The 24,512-nt window shown below is 27.9% G+C and overlaps 2 protein-coding genes across 3 annotated transcripts; both read left to right on the top strand.

Moving 5' to 3' along the window:
- Positions 1-795: 795 nt before the first annotated feature.
- On the top strand, positions 796-9,151 carry LOC145973641 (cytochrome P450 4C1-like). Of its 2 annotated transcripts, XM_083103163.1 has the most exons (12): positions 796-898; positions 1,807-2,131; positions 2,650-2,759; positions 3,004-3,094; positions 5,287-5,472; positions 6,815-6,908; positions 7,434-7,536; positions 7,703-7,808; positions 8,052-8,158; positions 8,245-8,313; positions 8,559-8,727; positions 8,910-9,151. In XM_083103163.1, the coding sequence occupies exons 2-12, from the start codon at positions 1,978-1,980 to the stop codon at positions 9,134-9,136; spliced, it is 1,416 nt and encodes a 471-aa protein (XP_082959289.1). In that variant the 5' UTR covers positions 796-898; positions 1,807-1,977; the 3' UTR covers positions 9,137-9,151. The 2 variants fall into 2 exon arrangements, with proteins under 2 accessions (XP_082959289.1, XP_082959291.1); XM_083103165.1 differs by lacking the exons at positions 796-898; positions 1,807-2,131; positions 2,650-2,759; positions 3,004-3,094 and adding exons at positions 3,422-3,481; positions 4,074-4,323.
- Positions 9,152-11,888: 2,737 nt separating this feature from the next.
- LOC145973257 (cytochrome P450 4C1-like) lies at positions 11,889-22,191 on the top strand. Its single transcript, XM_083102515.1, has 14 exons — positions 11,889-12,015; positions 12,943-13,238; positions 15,371-15,480; positions 15,714-15,804; positions 16,290-16,402; positions 18,192-18,399; positions 19,598-19,691; positions 20,209-20,311; positions 20,467-20,572; positions 20,845-20,951; positions 21,031-21,099; positions 21,345-21,513; positions 21,699-21,878; positions 21,953-22,191. Exons 2-14 carry the CDS (start codon positions 13,085-13,087, stop codon positions 22,117-22,119), a joined length of 1,671 nt encoding a protein of 556 aa, XP_082958641.1. The 5' UTR covers positions 11,889-12,015; positions 12,943-13,084; the 3' UTR covers positions 22,120-22,191.
- Positions 22,192-24,512: the final 2,321 nt, after the last annotated feature.

Here is a 24,512-nt window from a genome sequence, read left to right as displayed (position 1 = left end):
GTGACCTTCAAATGATTCTCCAAGGTCAAATCGTTACCACAATCCGATGGCCCCTTTCAAGCCATATAACTTTTGTCTGAAACATTTTTTTCTACAATCAAAATTAAAAAAGTTATTCGAGGTGATCGATTAAAATGGGACACCCTGTATACAGGGTAGACCATTTTAATCAATACACGCGAATATCTCAGAAACACTGCATTAAATCGAAAAATGTTTCAGATATAAGTTGTATGGCTTGAAGGGGGACATAAGAAAGTACCATTGGTTTGACCTTGAGTGGCGTTGTCAAGGTCAGGGCAAGGTCACTTTGGATTTTTTAAATGGAACTCCCTATTTTTTATTACATATTCTTGTAGCTTATCTTGAGAGCTTTCCAAAACACTATAATTAAGTTAGTTTTCATTAAGTACTTTCCGAATTAGGAGGCTTGAAATCATTTCTTAATTTTACATAAACCGTAAAATATCTTGTAAAATATTCTTTTTTCGATTATCTTACCCTAATACTTTTATGTACAAAATAATGAAAGGAATCAATTGGTGTAAAGAATACACATAGTTATTTTTAAGAAAAAAAATGTAATTGTTAATTGCAAATTACATTTCTTTTTCGAAACAATTATGTGTTTTCTTTACACCAATTGATTCCTCTATGTATATATATATGTCATTAATCAAAGTGGAATTATTTTCAACCGTCTGTATTTCAAGACACAAAATTCTGATTATTAGTACGCTCTTGAGCTGCTGAACGGCTATATGTATAGGTCCCAGATTTACATTATCAGTTCGTGAAGATTTGTTTTACTGACATGTGTATCTGCTTGGAGAGATTTACAATTGCATTGTAAACATTCGTGTTTCAGTTGATCGTTGTATTAGAAAAGCTCTATCAGGTAATATATAAAATAAAATTTTATAATATTATTGCAAAATCCCAACAATGATTAATAATACTATAATTATTTTAAGGGCATTATTTTAACATAAATTTCTTCAAATATCACAAGCTGGTAGTTTTATATGATTTTATATGATTTTTTAAATTATAATTTTATTAAATATATATTATAACAGAAGTATTGTTATAGAAATATTAACAATTAGATACACAACAAAACAAAAGAACAAACACTAATAAGAAATCACGATAATTATACAATTTGTATATTATATGAAAATACAATATAATAGAATAATAATTTTGATAAAAATCAAATAAAAATTAATAAAATAATTCTTTGTTTATGATACAATTTGCGAATGCTTAATTAAATAGTTTTGGTTTATAACAAAAAACTCTGTTTATAAAACAATAAAAGAATATTTATAGATCTTAGATACTTTCGAACAAAAATTTGCATACAAGTGAATTTTAAGTGGATGTTGTGATGTAATCGCTCAAGATTTTTATACTTTATACAGCTATAGATTAAATAAAATTATAATTAAAATACTAATGTTAGAAACAATTTATATGTTAAATGTTTGCGACAAGAATTCATATAAGGAATAATACTCGCCCTAATTAATGACTTTGCAATAAGTTCTCGAAATTTTATCTTTTACAATAAAAAGCAATTGCAAGTAATGGTCGAAAAATTAAGAATATTTTTATTGGAGATTCATATATTTTTTTTATTACATAAATAATATTTTTTTCCTTTAAAATAAACAAATTTATCATATTTTTCCATGAATTTTTAAAGTTAATCATAAATAAAAGTTAACTATAAAAAAATATATGATTGACGCATTACAGTGATCTTTCTATTATTCTCTCTCATTATGTCTTTCTATTTAGGATAACATTTAAAATTAGACAAGATAATTATCAATTTTGTCGGAGAATTAATACTATTTATCTTGTGACACGTGTGATTCAGGAATCAAAGAAATAGAAGAAGATCAATAAATAGAAGAAGTTTAATTTGACAGTTAAGAATATCAACGTTAGATTCGTTAGAAAGGAACGATGTTTATAAATATATTGTTATTATTCATGTTTATTTTATTGATATATTATTATTACGTACATTATGGAAGAAAAGGACGACTTCTTCATCTTTTACCGGGACCCCCGAGCGTTCCGATTTTTGGTCATATATTCCTAGTCCAAGTTTCAGCAGGCAAGTACAAAAGTTTCTACTAAAATTATAAAAATATCTGTCTTTGACGCGTAAATTAGTAGAACGCACAGACATTAGATTGTATCTCGCAGATATCTGGCAAGCACACTGTTTCAAATAATTTTTCAAATTATTGTATTGTAATGTGCCAATGTGTTGAATCCCAATAAATATAACCAGTCAAATAAAAATATGAATACAAAGAAATATTAAACGTACATTAATTTTTTATGTTTCAATTACTAGTCAGAAACATGACTCACCAGATTCTGCGCTTTTTGCAAATTAATAACGGTATGCCGTTATGTATCTCTCATGTTGGTTTGAAATTCAAATGTATAAATATGTCTTCGGTTGTTCAGGACATAAACATAGACTCAACCGAGAACAAACTCGGTTCACTTGATAATAACAAATATAAATATGTGAACAAACATCTCATCTATTTTCGATAAATTATCGATTATTGTCACAAATGCAAGTCCTCCGTATCACTATATTTATAATATATTTTTTAGTGGAACAATGGAAATTATTGTGTACACTATGTGATAAATATTATCCTATTTTAAAAGTATGGGGATTATTCGAAATTACTGTGTCTATCCGTCATCCAGATGATCTGGAGGTAATAAAGAAATTTCTTTTATAAGATTTAATTCTCTATAGACTCCATAGACATTACTTTAGCTAGAGATTTAGGAATCTTGTATTTCACAAGAAGATTTTTCATGAAAATATTTCTTAAAAAAATAAAAAGAATCGATGCAAAATTTTATATAGATTAGATTAAAATATGAGATACAATTAGTAAATTATTTGTGCATTTGAGATTGAATGCTATAATAACTAGATGTTTCCGGTGATTTTAGAAGATACTAAGCAGCACTAAACACATCGAGAAAAGTCGTACATATAATATATTACATCCCTGGCTCGGCACAGGTCTCCTCACCAGTACAGGTAACATAATAATGTTAGCATATGAAAACATACAAACCTTTTTATTACAATTTGTTATCGTGTATTAAGGGAGTTTTCTAGTCTAGCGGAAAAATTGACTTTGTTTTTTGCATATTTTGCAAATATTTAGTATGGAAAATATGCCTGCAAGAAAATTTAGCCCGATTCATAAAATTGACAATGTTATAGTACCTGGGAACGATCTCTGGCATGCGCTCGGCACTCAGGCCGCGCAGTATTCAATAGAGCATTGTATCGGCATTTATATTTCGATTAGGTTTGGCTAGTGAATTGCTTGAACATTGTTTAGGAGCAGAAACACAAGATAACAATGAAAATTCGTTTAATGCATTGATTTGGACTTTGCTCCACAACACCTTCATTCTGGTAAAGATTGTTGAAATGCCAATTTTTCTGGTAGTTAAGCAAAATAGCCGGAGTCATGAAAGTGATGGACTAACTTTTCTTCATAACCTTATTAAATTTTGTATACCGCGCTTATTTATAATTATTTTTTAGTAAAAAAATTTTGAAACATACCTGAAGTATGTACATATAAATATGTGAGAGAAAACTATATCCCAATAAAACTTATTCTTTTCTTTAAACAAATTCGCAAAAATAGCATACAAATTCGACTTTTAGACTAGATTACTCCCTTAAATTTTTAATTTTAAATCAAACATCATTACGTAACTTTCTAATAAATTTTAGTATGTTTTTTATTTACCAATCTAAGATTTAAGTACAAAATAATAATTAAATTCAAGTTAATACTTTCAACATTTACCTTAGAAATTTCACGAGAAGATATATTTAAACGATTACAAAAGAATTTTACGATATATCAAGCGACGCGGTAACGTCGTGACGCCAAGTACATAAAAAACAGGATCCGAGCATTGAGAGTCACTGCTCTCGACGCGGCGCTACCAAGTAGCTTATCCGGAATTTCACATCATATAAACTTTCGATTAAGATATTTCAGAAACTAAGACCTTAAGAAAAAATCTAACGGCACTTTTATTACATAATGTGAAAATAAGCTTTCGATTGCGACCAGTTTGAATAAAATCGGTGCAGTCAATCCCGAGAAATGATGATCGTATATCAAAATTGTTACATTATCCCGCATTTTCTTCAGTCTCACGTACGTATGCTCGCACGCACACAAGCAAAGCAAGTTTGTCCCTCAAGCGGCGATCACATCGTGCGTATACGGTTATACGGTATGTAAAAGGCTTTAACAAGTTATATGTTGTGTGAAATTATTAATGTATAGTGCGGAATAGTGTATAACAAGGAAGAGAAGTGACAAGTTAAGCAGTCAGGTTATTAAACACAGATTAATAATGAATAAATAAAAATGATAAAAATAAAAATAATAATAATAAATAAATAAGTAAATAAATAAAACTATAGTGCGGAACAAGGAAGAGAAGTGACATATTAAAGGTTATTATCAAGCGACGCGGTAGTATAGCGCGACGCCAAGTACATTTATTATATAATAAAAACACAGACTTGTGTGTGTGACACTTAACAACAATCAAGTGGATTGTGAAAAATTCATCAAAAAGTAAAAATATTGTAAAATTTTTTTCATTCAATCATCTGTTTAGACATAATATATTTTGACATATTATATATTAATCTTAATAAAGAGAATAGACAGTTATCATTTTGTGGAATATAATTATGTAATTTATAATTATATATATATATATGTGTGTGTGTGTGTGTGTGTCTGTGTGTGTGTGTGCGTACACATTCTCTACTGTATAAAATTGATATTTCACGGCAAATATTATATCAAACTTACAAAGTAAAGTACTCTTAAGTACTTGGCTAATAGTAATTATTGATTTCATATTTAGTTTTGATATTTTATTTTTTAATATCTTTTGAAAATTATTTGTTGAGATTTCGTTTTTTAGGAAAATGATTTTTTGAGGGAAAATTACTATAAAAAATTATTTTTAAGGAATTTTTTTATTAAAGATGCATACAAGGTAGAATATTTTTTATGTACTTGGCGTATTTTTTTTACCTTTGTAAGGTTTTTTTTAGAGGGATATTGTTATTTAAGATTGGGCAGTAAACATTAAATTAAAGAGGCACTATAATATTTATAAATCTTATATTCTATTATTTGTATTTTATCGCATAATTTTATCTTGTTTTTGTTTCAGGCGTTAAATGGCAAACACGGCGAAAGATACTAACTCCTGCGTTCCATTTTAATATATTAAATCAGTTCATTGATATCTTGATCAAGGAAAGTGATTGCATGACAAAATCTTTGAAGGATGTCGGAGGGACAGTTGTAAAGGATTTATTACCATTTCTTAGTGAATATACGCTAAACGCGATATGCGGTAATATTCTAAATGACTATGACTTAAGAAAAGAATTTGTTTCTACACGAAGTATCACACACACACACACACACACACACACACACACACACACACACACACACACACACACACACACACACACACACACACACACACACACACACACACACACACACACACACACACACACTTCACGTAGTCACACGCACGCACATAATAGTACAGTGAAAATAAATAATATTCGATTTTTTATACTCAAAGCTATCAATGAAATATTCACCCATAATAATCTTGGATTGTTCGATCTCGACAGAGTGTCCCAGAATTAGCGGACACGAAATGCACAGCTTGACTGTCCGTGCCAGAAGAAACAACTTTTTCCTTGGGCAAAAATTTGTCTAAACACTACTTTTTAAATAAAAACAACTTTAAGCTAACCAATCAGTGCTCTAAGCTTGAAGCTCAGATACGACAGATGCGTATACATGAGTGTTAGCAGAGTCGGATTTTTCGCGCGTAGTAATGACGATTAACTAGTGATGTATCAGTTTATAGGCGAAGTTAATTTGGTTGGCTTAAGCAAACTCATCTGACTGCTTCAATTGAGTGATTAATAGTGATTATTATTTTGAATTTGTGATTTTAAGTTCAGTAAAATTGAGAAGTTAAAAGTATATATCTTCTCATATTTTCTATAAGAAATATTTTTTATTTATTTATATTTTCAAGAAACGTGTTTTGTTTAACGAATCTTTTTCTGTTCCAGTTTAATTAAATTTCTTATAATTATATACATATAAATATATATTTACATAAGCAAAAAGGTGTATCGCTACCGTTCGTAAAAAATTTTCACGGGTAAGCGGTACATCTTTTTATCTACATTAGATACTTTATTGAGACCGTGCGTCCGCATGAAAAATCTGACCTATTTGCCAACATTGTACGGCGTACATGGCACTTGAGGCTGTACGTTATTTTATGTATATCTTTTAATATTTAAAAACGTTGGAATCGAAATTATTCACATGTTATCTAATCTATTTATTTTATTTTCAATCGTTGTTTCAGTGATATCAATTAGAAAATGTTCTCTTATTAAATAAGTTGTATTCAAAATAGCGATATTGAATAATATCATGAGTAGTTCTTATAAAATCTTTAATAATGTAGTGACACGCGCGCTGTGCGCGTACTACTCCTGGTTCAAGCATAATTTAATTAATTGTTCTCGTTTAAATAGTAGTATTTAAACGCACTTTTACCACAGGCAAAAGTTATTTCTTCTGGCACAGACAATCATGTTGTGCATTTTATGTCCACGAATTCTGGAACACTCTGTATAATAAATACATTTTAGAAACTGCCATGGGTGTCTCTTTGCAAAAACTCGGCGAGTTCCAACAACAGTATCGAAATGCAATTCACGAAATAATCGAACTGATAATTTATAGGTAATTTAATATATAAGAGTATAACAAATAATTGTATGTGTGACATATCTATGATCTTTAAAATTATTATAATAATATAACTATACATTTTGAAAAATAGATTGATTATTAAAGTCATGCGAAGGTGAACAACTATTTATATCAATGTTAATATAAATATCGATTTGTTTAAGCCCGTAATTAGCAATTAAAATGTATTGTGCGTGCTCCATTAAATGTTTTATTTAAAATTGCTTTCAATCTCGAAACTATTGAAAAATTAAGAAAAATGAATTATGTGGGCAATAAAAAAACATATTTAGCTTTGATAAAAAAATGTTTAGCTAAAACGAAAATACAATGTTTTTAGAAGGATCTACATAACTTTTTCGTCACATATATGTAGTTTTAAATTTTTCATATATTGTCTATAATCTATGATTATTTAGAGTTAAGATTACTCTATTACTTTATGATAGTTTTAAATAAGGCTTTACAAAATAAAATTATTATTGAAATTATATAACTTAATGAATTGCGATTTAGAGCAATAAGGCCTTGGTTGCTTAATGATTTATTATTCTCACTATCGTCACAAGGAAGTAGACAAAAAGAGGTCTTGAAGATATTGCACGGATTTACAGAAAAAGTACGTTATAAATTATGTTATCTCAAGTCCTTCAAACACTTTTAAAAATTACAATAAATCTTGTAATATTAATAGCATATTACATTATTAATATTTATAATGTAATACAATATGCTAATACTTTGCTATTTAATACAAAAATTAAATAAATCGTACTCGTGTATAGGTTATCGCGGAAAGGAAACTTTATCATGAACACACAGGTAATCGATACTTAAAGAATCTTGAAGACGATAAAGAGACGGAGGCAGAAGATGTCGAAGTATTTGGAAGTATGTAAGAAATCAGATCTTCTAACTTAAATTCGACTTCGCAATCTAAAATTATAAATTATACTTGCACTATTTACACTAAATATCTGTATAATTACACGAAATGATGCACTATACGTCCACTATCAAAATAAATTATTACTATTTGTAAGAATGTTTAAATTTTAACGAGACCAATGTTATATAATTAAAGCGCGAAATGCAAAAATGAGATAATCGCTAATATGCCTTGCTTATTTCTAGTTAAAAACAAACGGCTAGCCATGTTGGACCTTTTAATAGCGGCATCGCGAGAAAATTCTTTAACTGATTTGGATATAAGAGAGGAAGTCGATACTTTCATGTTCGAAGTACGTATATGTAATATTTCTTTAATTTTTTTGTACATATTATCTAAGCACATATATCAATATGATCTGATACAATCTGATTACAGGGTCATGATACTACAGCAATAGGTATAATGTTTGCTTTATTATTATTAGCTGAACACAAAGATGTTCAGGTATAACTCAATATCTTGCGATATATTATTTAAATTGCGATTTTTATTCAAAATAGTACAAATATCAAATTTTTGTTTACAGTGTATTTTTCTATATATATATATCAATATATAAATTGCAAAAAAATTAAAACATCTCAAAACAAATATGTACAATATGTTTTGATTTATTATAAATTTATTTTTATTTATGCGTATAAAATCCTGAATTGAAAAATATATTTTGATTATTACCGATGACATAGGAACGTGTGAGGGCTGAAATTAATACCGTGATGCAAGAGAACGGAGGGAAATTTACCATGAAATCATTGCAAAATTTATCATATTTAGACAGATGTTTAAAAGAAGCGTTACGTTTGTATCCCAGCGTGTTTTTAATATTACGAAATACTGCAGAAGATGTAAAACTACGTAATTAATCACTTTATTTGACATGTTTTTGAATATGTCACATAACACGAAGCATAAATTATAGAACGTAAAATTTAATATACATATTATATTACATTTTAAAAATACAATATTATGTACATATCATTTTTCTCAAAAAAATCTTAATTTTATAAATTTTGAAATTTTATAATACTCTTCAGGTTCATATGTCGTACCTGCTGGAACGAACTTACATCTTAATATTTACGGAGTTCACAGAGATCCTAATTTTTGGCCAAATCCAGAAGTATTTGATCCAGATAGATTCTTGCCCGAAAAGATACGAAATCGTCATCCTTATTCCTATTTACCATTCAGCGCAGGACCAAGAAATTGCATAGGTGAATTGGTTGTGATTTTCGTTTCTCTTCATGCTGATAGTTTTTGACAGACTTTGAATTTTGTATTATTAGGTCAACGATTCGGCATGTTGGAATTGAAGGCTATGATAGCTCCTTTGGTGCACAATTTTTATTTGGAGCCCGTTGAATATTTGAAGAATATTCAGTTGAGGACCGATATAATACTTCGTCCTTCTCATCCGGTTCATGTGAGATTTATCCCCATCAAATGCAAATAGCCGTTTTAAACTAACTCAAATATACATGAATGAAAGATGTGCAAATTGCGAGAAAATCTTTATATATATTATATATGCAATTATAAACAAAATACACACTGTATATGAACATAATATTTAATTATAAAAATATGGAGATAGATACTGTTTGCTAACAAAAATATAGAAAATTTTTAACATTTTAAAATTTAAAAATCAATATGGTTCTTATTTAAAAAATAATTATTTCACTAGAAAGTGATCTCTGCAGGAAGTAGGAGTTACATACGTCGATTTAACTTCGTTTGCCTTGATGCGCCACATCTTTGTTCAGGATTAAAATAGTCAAAGCCTTTTTGTAGGATCTTTGAAGCTACAGTTGAATTTTTGTGGACTGTCAATAGGGCTGTCTCATCTGCGTATGTTGCGGTCATTACACGGACGTTTATAATTACTAAGTCCGCAGTATATAGTAAGTACAGCACTGGGCCAAGCACGCTGCTCTGAGGAATTACACCGTAAAGTTGAGAGACCGCGTCTTGTTTCATAAAATATCGAGCTTAAAGGTAAGATTGTAGAATATTAAAATAATGGATTGACAGATTTTGTTTTATCTTGTAGGATAGTAGGATAATATGATAGTAAAATAACAGATTGATAGATTTTGTTTTATCTTATATTGCAATTCGCCAGACTCTATCAAACGTCTGAGTAATATCAAGAATGACTTCAGAGCATTAACTTTTTGCGACGATTCCTTTTCGGATTCTCCTGGCCAATTTATGTACTAAGCAGTGTATATAATGAGATTATTATATATTATATAATTATATAGAATGAGAGAAAATGAAAAAAATTGGAAAAGAATAAAAAGAGATATGAGAATATGAGAAAAAAGGAGAGAACATTGTATAGAATAAGAGAAAATAAAAAGGATCGTGCGAAGAGATGTGCGAAAATCAGAATGATTGAAAGAAAATGAAGGAAAATAAATTAAATTAAATTACAGGAAGATTAATCACTTTTAAAATATGAATTAATTAATTTTAATATTATGGTATTAATTTTAAAAGCTTAGAAAAATAATAATAATAATAATAATAATAATAATAATATATCTATATAAATATAAATATAAATTAATTTAAATATAATAAATTTAAATATAATAATAAATATAAATAAATATAATAATATATTCTATCATTATAAACAAAAGACAATTGATCATAACCATTGATGCATCGATAAAATAATTATTTGATCTCTGATTGACTAAACAATCGCTCATGTTTTGTGAACGTTGCTAATGGATTTTTACAATCGATCAGTTCATTTATTGTTATGTATTTGGCATCACGATACTATCGCGTCGGTTGATTAGTTTCTATGATTCTTACATATATCTTTATTATATAACATTTTTAATATTTCGAAACATGATAAATCAAGAATATAACTTTGTAATCCTTGTATTTCTAATAAACGTAATTTTCAAAAGTTATATAATTATTTTCATAGAAAAAAAAGCAGACTTAATCAATATATACACTTATATACATATATATGCACTATAAACACTTCAGCAACAATTTTTTTGGCGTGGAAGTGACATCTCGTTTTATTATCATATTGTTTTTAATATCAATCTTCTTAATGACACGAACTAATCGAGTCATTAGATTACTGATATATAAATGATATTTATTAATGATATATATATATGATTAATGATATGTAATATTTATAATACTGACTAGAACAACATTGACTTGATTTATTTAATATTCTAAATCCCAATGAGAGATCCAGATTATTAAACAAATTATTTTTGAGGAGAGGATCCCTCATTGGGATTCGTAATATTAAACAGATTTTTCTCAATTGGATTGGTAAATGGGAAGTAGTCCATTTATTGTACGTATTAAAATATTCTGTAATTTGCAATTAACAATTCCATATTTTTTCTTAAAAACAACTATGTGTTTTCTTTACACCAATTGATTCCTCTCATTATTTTGTACATAAAAGTATTAAGGTAAGATAATCGAAAAATGAATTTTTTTCAAGATATTTTATGATTTACGTAAAATTAAGAAATTATTTCAAGCCTCATAACTAGGAAAGTACTTAATGAAAACTAACTTAATTATAGTGTTTTGGAAAGCTCTCGAGATGAGCTACAAGAATGTGCAAAAATAGGGTATTCCATTTAAAAAAATTGAAGTGACCTTCACGAGACCTTCAAATGACTCTTCAAGGTCAAACCAATGGTACCATCTTATGGCCCCCTCGAAACCAAACAACTTTTGTCTGAAACATTTTTCTCTGAAATGCTTAGTTTTTGAAAGAAAAGGGGTGTACCGGTGGTCTAGGACACCCTGTATATATATATATATATATATATATATATATATATATATAAATAAATTAATGATACACACGTGCGTGTGTGTGTGTATGTGTGTGTGTGCGTTTGTGTCATTAAGCAAAGTGGAATTATTCAACCGTCGGTATATCAAAACATAAAATTCTGATTATTAATATGCTCTTCAGCTGATGAACGGCTATAAGTATAAGTCTGAGATTTACATTATCAGTTCAAGAAGATTCGTTTTGCTGACATGTATATCTGCTTGGCGAGATTTACAATTGCATTTTAAACATTTGAGTGTTCTAATTGATCGTGTTATTAGAAAATTTATCAGGTAATATATAAAATAAAATTTTATCATACTATTGCAAAATCCCAACAATGGTTAATAATACTATAATTATTTTAATAGCATAATTTTAATATAAATATTTAATATAAATTTTTCAAATATCACAAGCTGTCAGTTTTATACGATTTTTTTTGTTATAATTTTATTAAATATATATTATAACAGAAGTATTTTTATAGAAATATGTTTAACAATTAGATACACAACAAAACAGAAAGAGAAATTCTTTTAAAAAATCACGATAATTATACAATTTGTATATTATATAAAAATACAATATAATAGAATAATGATTTTGATAAAAATCAAATAAAAATTAATAAAATAATTCTTTGTTTTGACACAATTTGCGAATGTTAAATTAAATAGTTTTGGTTTATAACAAAAAACTCTGTTTATAAAACAATAAAAGTTTATTTATAGATCTAAAATATTTTCGAACAAAGATTTGCATACAAGTGAATTTTAAGTGGATATATTGTGATGTAATCGCTTAAGATTTTTATACATTTATACAGCTATAGATTAAATAAAATTATAACTAAAATACTAAAATGCTAAAAACAATTTATATGTTAAATGTTTGCGACAAGAATTAATATAAGAATTGATATAAAGAAAACTCTTGAGATAAGGAATACTCGCCCTAATTAATGATTTTGCAATAAGTTCTCGAAATTTTATCTTTTATAATAAAAAGCAATTGCAAGTAATGGTCAAAAAATTAAAAATATTTTTATTGGATTCATACATATTTTTATTATATAAATAATGAACAAATTTATCATACTTTTTCATGAATCTTTAAAGTTAATCATAAATAAAAGTTAATTATAAAAAAATATACGATTAACGCATTTCAGTGATCTTTCTATTATTCTCTCCCTCTTTATATCTCTTTCTATTTAGGATTACCATTTAGAATCACAAGATAATTACAATTTTGTCGAAGAATTAATACCACTTATTTTGTGACACGTGTGAAGAATTAAAGAAACAATAAAGAGAAGAAGCTTAATTTAACAGTTAAGAATATCAACGTAAAAAAACGATGTTTATAAGTATATTGTTATTATTCATGTTTATTTTATTGATATATTATTATTACGTACATTATGGAAGAAATGGACGACTTCTTCATCTTTTACCGGGACCTCCGAGCATTCCGATTTTTGGTCATTCATTCCTATTCCAAGTTTCAGCAGGCAAGTACAAAATTTATACTCTATTTACGTTAATTGACAAATGACGCGTCATTCGTGCATACATTCAAGCAAAAATATTAAATTTATAAATCCTTTGCTCTAAACGTATACCAAGATTATTGCATACAGATTACATATCTGAGCACTTCCCTTTGGAATAATAATTTGTAATTAATTTTTTTTTATTATTTGTCTGTCTTCAAGATTAAGATGCGTTAATATTAAAAATAACAATAAAATTAGCACTAAAATTTTTGAATCGATAATTAAAGATTAAATCATAATTGGCAAATTAGAGATACGGCGCAGTAATTGGAGCTCAAGAAGGGGACAACACTTCCTTGCTTCTGATTACTCGTATATTTTAAATGAAATATAATTAAATAATATAATTACATTAACAAGAATGAACATTTCAGATGATCTTTTGATCCCTCTTCAGCGCGATATTAACAATATGCATTACAAGGTATTATATAAGTGTTTAACGCATCAAATTATAAAAATATCTGCCTTTGACCAGTAGATAAGTTAGAACGCATAGACGTTAGATTGTATCTCGCAGATATCTGTTTTAAATAATTCTTCAAATTATTGTATTGTAATGTGCCAATGTGTTAAATCCCAAGTAAATCTAACAAGAAAAAATATGAATACAAAGAAATATTACATAATATACGTAATTTATGCAATATACGAAATATACGTAAATTAACTCTTTACATTTTAATTACTAGTCATAAACATGACTCATCAGATTCTGTGCTTTTTACAAATTGATAATGATATATCGTTGTGTATCTCTCATGTTGACTTGAGATTCAATTGGACTTGAGATGAAATTGGACATATTTCTTTCAATTTGCTATTTTATTACAGGTATGTCGATGATATATCTTTGGCGGTTCCCTTTTCCATGTTCAATGGAATCTTGGATATCTTCAACTCTGTTCATCCGAGATTTCAGTTTATGGAGGAAGGAATAATAAATTTAATTTCTTCGATGTTACGATAGTCGCGAACAATAATTTAATTGAATTTGAGATCATAAAACCACTTTTTCTGGGAGATATCTAAATTATAAATGGAATCATCCACTATGCTATAAGAGAGGAATAATTGTAGGACTGATGGATATCGTGCCTTTTTATTGTCACATCCCAGATTTCATCAAAAAAACTTTGATCTATGATAATGAGCATTCTCTTGGACAATGGTTATCCTCTGGCTTACATTTTCAATGTAATACGAGAACATCTGAGATTGCTATTAGCCAAGAATCAATCAAATTTAGAGTTTAATGAGAACCATCCCTAGAAAAACCCTCTTCATATTTCAATACCTTACATATCAATAATGATTTTCGGAACAATTTAAACGAATTCTTAGCGATCATCACACGAGATTTATTTTATTTCGGCCTAGATAAATTTCGTAGTTTTGTCATAAAAACATAATGCCAAAAGATTCATACAGCAATATATAAAGTCTCATGTAATGTATTGTTGTCAATTGTAATGTTAAACAATTAATTAACACTACAATTGACAACAATATATTGTAACACATGTCTTCAAGCGTATTTGATCTATCGTTTTTGATCCAGTATATTGATTTTTTCGGAAGATAGTTCATATTATTTGAAAGCAGACTTCTAGATGGCGTTACTAACGCTGATACAAATACTAACAAAGGAGTTTACAGACCATGGATTTAACACATTGGCACATTACTGTACAATAATTTGAAGGATTATTTGAAATAATGTAAAATGTACCAGATATCTGCGAGATATAATTTAACGTTATCTACACTACGTTATTCTAACGTTATCTATCGAAGACAGATATTTTTATAATTTAATGCGTTATCGCATTGAACTGAGGGGGGATTAAAAGATCATCCAAAACGTTCGCTTTTGTTAGTGTAATTATATTTAATTTGAAATATACGAATAATCAGAAGGAAAGAAGTGTTGTTTCTTTCTTGCACTCGAACTACTGCGCTGCGTTTCTAATTTGCCAATTTTGATTTAATTTTTAATTATTATTATTCGAAATAATTTTCAAATTTATTCAATTTTATTTAATTTTATTTAATTTCTGTATCGATATTTATAATATATTTTTTAGTGGAACAATGGAAATTATTGTGTACACTATATGATAAGTATTATCCTATTATGAAAATATGGGGATTATTCGAATTTGGTGTGTCTATCCGTCATCCAGATGATCTGGAGGTAATATGGAAATTTCTGGAAATATTTAATTCTTTTTAGACATTACTTTAGCTAGAGATTTAGGAATCTCGTATTTCACAAGAAGATATTTGCTGAAAATATTTCTTAAAAACATAAAAAGGATTGATACAGAAATCTATACAGATTAGATTAAAATATGAGATACAATTAATAAATTATTTGTGCATCTGAGATTGAATGCTATAATAAATAAATGTTTCCGGTGATTTTAGAAGATATTAAGCAGCACTAAGCACATCGAGAAAAGTCGTTTTTATAATATGTTACATCCCTGGTTGGGCACAGGTCTCCTCACCAGTACAGGTAACATAACACTGTTAACATACAAACTTTTTTATTACAGTTTATTGTCGTATATTATAAGGGAGTATTCTAGTCTAGCGAGTCGGATTTTTTTGGATATTTTGCAAGTATTTGATATGAAAAATATGCCTACAAAAAGATTTCCAATTTACAAAATTGACACAGTTATAGCACAGTTATAGCTCCCCGGTAGAGAGCGATCTCCGGCGCGCACTCGGCATTCGGGCCGCACGGTGCACAATAGAGCATTGTGTCGGCATTTATATTTCGGCTAGATTCGGCTAGTGAATTGCTGGAACGTTATTTAAGAGAAACACAAAATAACAACTAAAATTTTTTGAATTTATTGACTTTTGGACTTTTGCTCCAAAACATCTTCATTCTGGAGCAAAGATTGAAGTATAGCAACTTTTCTTATTATCTTCAATGAAGGATTTATACCGATTTTGAAAGTTACGAACTTAATGAGTCACTATTGGTCACAGCAAGCAAAGATGCAAATTCTCGGAACGAAGCTCGTATTACCCGCTCGAAACGGCGTTCAACTGATTTCGTTAGAGACGAAAAACTAAATCGCAGGGAAGAGAGAACAGCTCAGTAGGACTTTTATGAGCAGGAGAAAGGTCCCTTGTATGGCCCTGCACTAGCTCGATTGTAAGTAAAATTATCTCTATGTAATCAATGTGAAAATCTGTAAATACTTTTTTTGCTTCTCATGATATCTTATATCTTATGATGTCTCAAAAACCGGTTGATCAATTTGATATGAGTTGATCAATCAAATATGTACACATCTTCAGCATAAATATAGTTAAAGCCCCTCCCAAAATCAAGTCAAAATATTATTCTTTTAATTTTTACAGCTTTTTAATGGTGAAAAAGAATGGCAAAAATCGAAATTTAATTTTCTAAATGACATTTTTTTAAATTTTCAATATTTTCTTCATTTCGATATCTATAGCCAAACTCATACTAATTAAAAATCTCTCTGGTTTTTTTGTTTTAGATTTTAGAAGCAGAACAGCCAGAATCATAAGAGCCATGGACTTTGGAGCCAAATTTTTTTTTATTATCTTATTCAAATTTGTGTACCGCACTTATTTATAATTATTTTTAAGTAAAAAAATTTTGAAATATACTTCAAGTATGTACATATAAATTTTTGGGATGCGGTGAGAAAAACCGCATCCAAAAGAAACACACTTTTTATTTTTTAAATTTGCGAAAATAGTATACAAAATTTCGGCTTTTAGACTAGAATACTCCCTTAATACCCCCTTGTGTGAACATAATAACGCAAAGTTGAAAACAAATAATGAACCAAATAAATAAAAAAATAATAAGAATTGCTATACCGGTCGAAACGTTAAAGTTGTAAAAAATAAAAATAAATAAATCCGGTCGAAGGTGACGCAAATATGATTTTTTGAAGTAACAGAATTTTCGTGTGACAAATAAATTACGCATTGTACAAACACATTCAATTTTAATAAGACTCACATCCTTTTGAAATAATTTTTCTCACTTTCACTCGAAATATTTAATACTTAATTATTTCGGTTGCACTGAAGTTTGTTATCAATTTATCTCTATCACAAAAAAATCAAATAACTACAATGAAATATTACAATTAGATTTAAATATTATCTTTCTTAAATGGTGAACTTATATAATATAACTTATATAACTTCTCGTTTTATAAATTAATAAATTTAAAAGAAACCTGCAAATGAAATCATATCGAGAGATAATTTTGCCGATAATACATATATTCTCAACTAACTAAAAATAATAGAGATGATCTCTCTATAAGATATTTCAGTTAAAAATTTTCAAATGTAAATCAAACATCATTATGTGACAGACATTTTTAATAAATTTTAGTATATTTTTTATTTATCAATCTATACAGATTTAAATTTTTATTTATGTTTTTATATTTTTTTATGATACTTTCGCTCATATTTTATAATATTTTTGTATTGACATTGATGAAACAAGGACCTGAATTAGGCCGAAATGTTTGTATCTCGATCTTTTATTTGATTTATTATAATTTAATATGAATTATTGATAATAATTGCATATATTTTGTTACGCTCGTACATCAGCGCTTGGTTTTTAACCTTCTGCAATTTGTTTTTGATATAAAGATTTAATTACAAAATAATAATTAAATTCAAGTTAATACTTTCAATACTTACCTTTTGTAATAATTTTATGAGAAGATATATTTAAAAGATTATAAAAGAATTTTGCGATATAAAAAGAAAAACGTAGAATAATATTGTTATTTAATAATGGGCAGTAAACATTAAACTAATTGTAAGAGAGATACTATAATATGTATAAATCTTATATTCCAGTATTTGTATTTTATCGCATAATTTTATCTTGTTTTTGTTTCAGGCGTTAAATGGCAAGCACGGCGAAAGATATTAACTCCTGCATTCCATTTTAATATATTAAATCAGTTTGTTGATATCTTGATCAAGGAAAGTGATTGCATGACAAAATCTTTGAAGGATGTCGGAGGCACAGTTGTAAAGGATTTATTACCATTTATTAGTGAATATACCCTAAACGCGATATGCGGTAATATTCTAAATAACTATAACTTAAGAAAAGAATTTGTTTCTACACGAAGTATCACATGAACACACACACGCACACACACATACCGCGACGTAGATACACACACGCATACGATGAACGGTACAATGAAAGTAAATAATATTCGATTTTTTATTGTCAAAGGTATCAATTAAATATTCACTCGTAATAATCTTCGATTGTTCGATCTCGACACAGAGTGTCCCAGAATGGACGGACACGAAATGCACAGCTTGACTGTCCGTGCCAGAAGAAACAATTTTTCCTTTGGCAAAAATTTGTCTGAATACTACTTTTTAAATAAAAACAACTTTAAGCTAACGAATGAGTGCTCTAGGCCAGATAGGCAGTTGAATCAGATATGGTGCGATGTATGAATTTATAGACGGAGGATAGACTTTGGCAGACTTAAGCAAACTCATCTAACTGTTTCAATTGAGTGATTATTATTTTGAATTTGCGATTTTAAGTTCAATTAAGTTGTGGAATTGACAATATATGATTCCCATACTTTCTATAAAAAATATTTTTTATTTATTTATATTATCAAGAAATGTGTTTTGTTTAACAAATTCTTTTTTGTTCAAGTTTAATAAATTTCTTATAATTATATACTTATAAATATATATATATGTATATCGCTAATCGTACAATATTTTCTAAAAAAAAAAAACTTTCTTATTTTCACCGGTACATCTTTCTATTTATATTAAATACGTTACTAAGGCCGTGTTTATTGCGCATGCACCAAAAACCCGAGCTATTTGCCAATTGTACGGCTACATGGCGCTTGAGCCTGTACGCTATTTTATGTTTACTTTTTTTTAAAAACGTTGTATTCAAAATTATTCACATGTCATCTAATCTATTTATTTTATTTTCAAACGTTATTTCAGTGATATCATTTAGAAAATGTTCTTTTATTAAATAAATTGTATTCAAAATAGCGATATTGAAATATCATGCATAGTTTTTATAAAATCTTTAATATTATAGTAAAACTCTGTGCGCGCACCACTCCTGTGATTTATGCGTAATTTAATTAATTGTTACCGTTTAAATAGTAGTATTTAAATGCACTTTTGCCAAAGGAAAAAGTTGTTTCTGCTGGCATGGACAATCATACTGTGCATTTTATGTCCACGATTTCTGGAAACTCTGTATAATAAATACATTTTAGAAACTGCCATGGGCGTCTCTCTGGAAAAATTCGGCGAATTCCAACAACAGTATCGAAATGCAATTCACGAAATAACTGAATTGATAGTTTATAGGTAATTTAATACATGAAAGTATAATAAATAATTGTGTGACATATCTATGATCCTTCATTATAATGATACAGCTATACATTTTAAAAAATAGATTGATTATTAAACAATCATGTGAAGGTGAACAACTGTTTATATCAATGTTAAATATTGATTTGTTTAAGCCCGTAATTGGCAATTAAAATGTATTGTGCATGCTCCATTAAATGTTGTATTTCGAATTGCTTTCAATCTTGAAACTATTGAAAAATTAAGAAAAATGAATTGTGTGGGCAAAATTTGTAGATTAAAAAATATTTAGCTTTGATAAAAAAATATTTAGCTAAAACGAAAATACAATGCTTTTAGAAGGATCAACATAACTTTTTCACACATAGTTTTAAATTTTTCATATATTGTCTATAATCTATGATTATTTAGAGTTAAGATTACTCTATTACTTCATGATGGCTTTAAATAAGGCTTTACAAAATAATAACATTATTATTGATATTATATAACTTAATGAATTTCGGTTTAGAGCATTAAGGCCTTGGTTGCTTAATGATTTAGTATTCTCACTTACGCCACAAGGAAGAAAACAAAAAAAAATCTTGAAGATATTGCATGGATTTACAGAGAAAGTACGTTATAAGTCATGTTATCTCAAGTCCTTCAAACACTTTTAAAAATTACAATAAATCTCATAATATTAATAACATATTACATTATTAATATTTATAATGTAATACAATATGCCTTTGCTATTTAATACAAAAATTAAATATTTCGTGTATAGGTTATCGCGGAAAGAAAACTTTATCATGATTGCACAAATAATCGATTCTTAAAGAATCTTGAAGATGAAAAAGAGACCGAGGCAGAAGATGTCGAAGTATTTGGAAGTATGTAAGAAATCAGAGCTTCTAACTTAAATTCAATTTCGCAATGTAAAATTATAAATTATACTTGCACTAAATTATACTATTTACATTAAATATATATATAATGACACGAAATGATGCGTTATATGTCCGATATAAAAATAAATTATTGCTATTTTTAAGAATTACTATTTGTAAGGAAGTTTAAATTTTAAACGAGAACAATGTTATATATAGTTAAAGCGTGATATACAAAAATGTGATAATCGTTAATATGCCTTGCTTATTTCTAGTTAAAAAAAAACGGCTAGCCATGTTGGACCTTTTAATAGCCGCATCTCGAGAATGTTCTTTAACTGATTTGGACATAAGAGAGGAAGTCGATACTTTCATGTTTGAAGTACGCATATGTAATATTTTTTTTAATTTTTTGTACATATTATCTAAGCACATAAAACAATATGATGATCTGATTACAGGGTCATGATACTACATCAGCGGGCATAATGTTTGCTTTGTTATTATTAGCTGAACACAAGGATGTTCAGGTACATCTCAATATTTTATAATATATTATTTAAATTGCAATTTTTATTTAAAGTAATACAAATATCAAGTTTTTCTTTACAGTGTATTTTTCTATACGTAAATCAATATATAAAAATTCCGAAAAAATTAAAACATATCAAAACAAATATGAACAATATATTTTGATTTATTATAAATTTATTTATATTTATGCATATAAAAAAAATTGAAAAATATATTTTAAATATTATTATCGATGTCATAGGAACGTGTGAGGGTTGAAGTTAATACCGTGATGCAAGAGAACGGAGGGAAACTTACCATGAAATCATTGCAAAATTTATCATATTTAGACAGATGTTTAAGAGAAGCGCTACGTTTGTATCCCAGCGTGTTTTTAATATTTCGAAATACTGCGGAAGATGTAAAACTACGTAATTAATCACTATATGTCACATAACACGAAGCATATTATCGAACTTAAAATTTAATATATTATATTACATTTTAAAAATACAATATTATGTACATTTTATTTTATTTTTTTCTCAAAAAATTCTTATTTTTGAAATTTTTTAATTTTTTATTTTAAATTTTGAAATTTTGTAATACTTTTCAGATTCATATATTGTACCTGCTGGAACGAACTTACATCTTAATATTTACGGGGTTCACAGAGATCCTAATTTCTGGCCAAATCCAGAAGTATTTGATCCAGATAGATTTTTGCCCGAAAAGATACGGAATCGTCATCCTTATTCCTATTTACCATTCAGCGCAGGACCAAGAAATTGCATAGGTGAATTGGTTGTGATTTTCGTTTCTCTTCATGCTGATAGTTTTTGACAGACTTTGAATTTTATGTATTATTAGGTCAACGATTCGGCATGTTGGAATTGAAGGCTATGATAGCTCCTTTGGTGCACAATTTTTATTTGGAGCCCGTTGAATATTTGAAGAATATTCAGTTGAGGATCGATATGATACTTCGTCCTTCTCATCCGGTTCATATCAGATTTATCCCCATCAAATGCAAATAGCCGTTTAAAACTAACTCAAATACTATATGTATGTAAGATGTGCAAATTGCGGGAAAATCTTTATATATATTATATATGCAATTATAAACAAAATACACACTGTATATGAACATTATATTTAATTATAAAAATATAGAGATAGATATTGTTTGCTAACAAAAATATAGAAAATATTTAACATTTTTAAAATTTAAAAATCAATATGGTTCTTATTTAAAAAATAATTATTTGACTAGAAAGTGATCTCTGCAAGAAGTAGGAGTTACATACGTCGATTTAACTTCGTTTGCCTTGATGCGCCACATCTTTGTTCAGGATTAAAATAGTCAAGGCCTTTTTGTAGGATTTTTGAAGCTACAGTAGGATTTTTGTGGACTGTCAATAGGGCTGTCTCATCTGCGTATTTTGCGGTCATTACACGGACATTTATAATTACTAAGTCCGCAGTATATAGTAAGTACAGCACTGGGCCAAGCACGCTGCTCTGAGGAATTACACCGTAAAGTTGAGAGACCGCGTCTTGTTTCATAAAATATCAAGCTTAAAGGTAAGATTGTAGAATATTAAAATAATGGATTGACAGGTTTTGTTTTATCTTGTAGAATAGTAGGATAATATGATAGTAAAATAACAGATTGATAGATTTTGTTTTATCTTATATTGCAATTCGCCAGACTCTATCAAACGTCTGAGAAATATCAAGAAAGACTTCAGAGCATTAACTTTTTGCGGCGATTCCTTTATGGATTCTCCTGGCCAATTTATGTAGTAAGCTGTGTATATAATGAGATTATTATATAATATACATATATTATATAATTATATAGAATGAGAGAAAATGAAAAGGATTGGAAAAGAATAAAAAGAGAATATGAGAATATGAGAATATAAGAGAAAGAAAGAGAGAATTGTATAGAATAAGAGAAAATAAAAAAGAGCGTGCGAAGAGATGTGCGAAAATCAGAATGATTGAAAGAAAATGAAGGAAAATAAATTAAATTAAATTACAGGAAGGTTAGTCAATTTTAAAATATTAATTAATTAATTTTAATATTATGTTATTAATTTTAATAGCTTAGAATAATAATAATAATAATAATAATAATAATAAATCTAAATAAATATAAATATAAATAAATTTAAATAGAATAATAAATATAAATAAATATAATAATATATTCTATCATTTTAAACAAAAGACAATTGATTATCATAACCATTGATGCATCGATAAAATAATTATTTGAGCTCTGATTGACTAAACAACCACTCATGTTTTGTGAAAGTTGCTAATGAATTTTTAGGACCATCACACACGAAATTGCATAGCATAAGACCATATGAACCAATGAGCATCGAGTATTAAGTCGCCATATTAACTTACATAACATAATACTCGATGCTCATTGGTCCATGGTCTTATGTTATGCATATGCAGCTATGCAATTTCATGTGTGATGGCCTTTACAATCGTAAATCATAATGTTGCGATTGCCATTAGAGACAAAATCGCTTTGCATGTATGCGTGCAAGAGTATGTGTGTAAATGTTGAAAAATGTCACAACTGGTACAGGATTATCATACCTCAGAATTGATAGCACCAATTTTATTCAAACTCAAAAGTCGCAACCCAAAATTTGCATCAATATTGTATTAGAATATTGCTGTTAAATTTTTGATTATGACTTTAGTTTCTGAGATATTTTAATCGGAAGTTTATTTATGAAAAAATTCGGGATAAACTATTTGATAACGCCCTGATATGTCGAAAATAGTGACTCTCAACGGTCGGGTCCGGTTCATTTATTGTTATGTACTTGGCATCACGATACTACCGCGTCGCTTGATTAGTTTCTATGATTTTTACATATAGCTTTATTATATAACATTTTTAATATTTCAAAACATGATAAATCAAGAATATAACTTCGTAATTCTTGTATTTCTAATAAACGTAATTTTCAAAAGTTATATAATTATTTTTATAGAAAAAAAGAAGACTTAAACAATATATACACTTATATGTATACATGTGCACTATAAACACTTCAACAACAATATTTTTGGCGTGGAAGTGACATCTCGTTTTATTATCATGTTGCTTTCAATATCAATCTTCTTTAATGACACGAACTAATCGAGTTATTAGATTAATGATATATAAATGATATTTATTAATGATATATATATATATGATTAATGATATGTAATATTTATAATACTGACTAGAACAACATTGACTTGATTTATTTAATATTCTAAATCCCAACGAGAGATCCAGATTATTAAACAAATTATTTTTGAGGAGAGGATCCCTCGTTGGAATTCGTAATATTAAACAGATTTTTCTCAATTGGATGGGTAAATGGGAAGTAGTCCATTTATTGTACGT

The sequence above is a fragment of the Camponotus vicinus genome, unplaced genomic scaffold (genome assembly GCF_025532165.1).
Source record: "Camponotus vicinus isolate PSW18456_S1 unplaced genomic scaffold, iyCamVici1.0 SCAF_6, whole genome shotgun sequence".
NCBI lineage: Eukaryota > Metazoa > Arthropoda > Insecta > Hymenoptera > Formicidae > Camponotus > Camponotus vicinus.
This window is presented reverse-complemented; position numbering and strand designations above follow the sequence as displayed.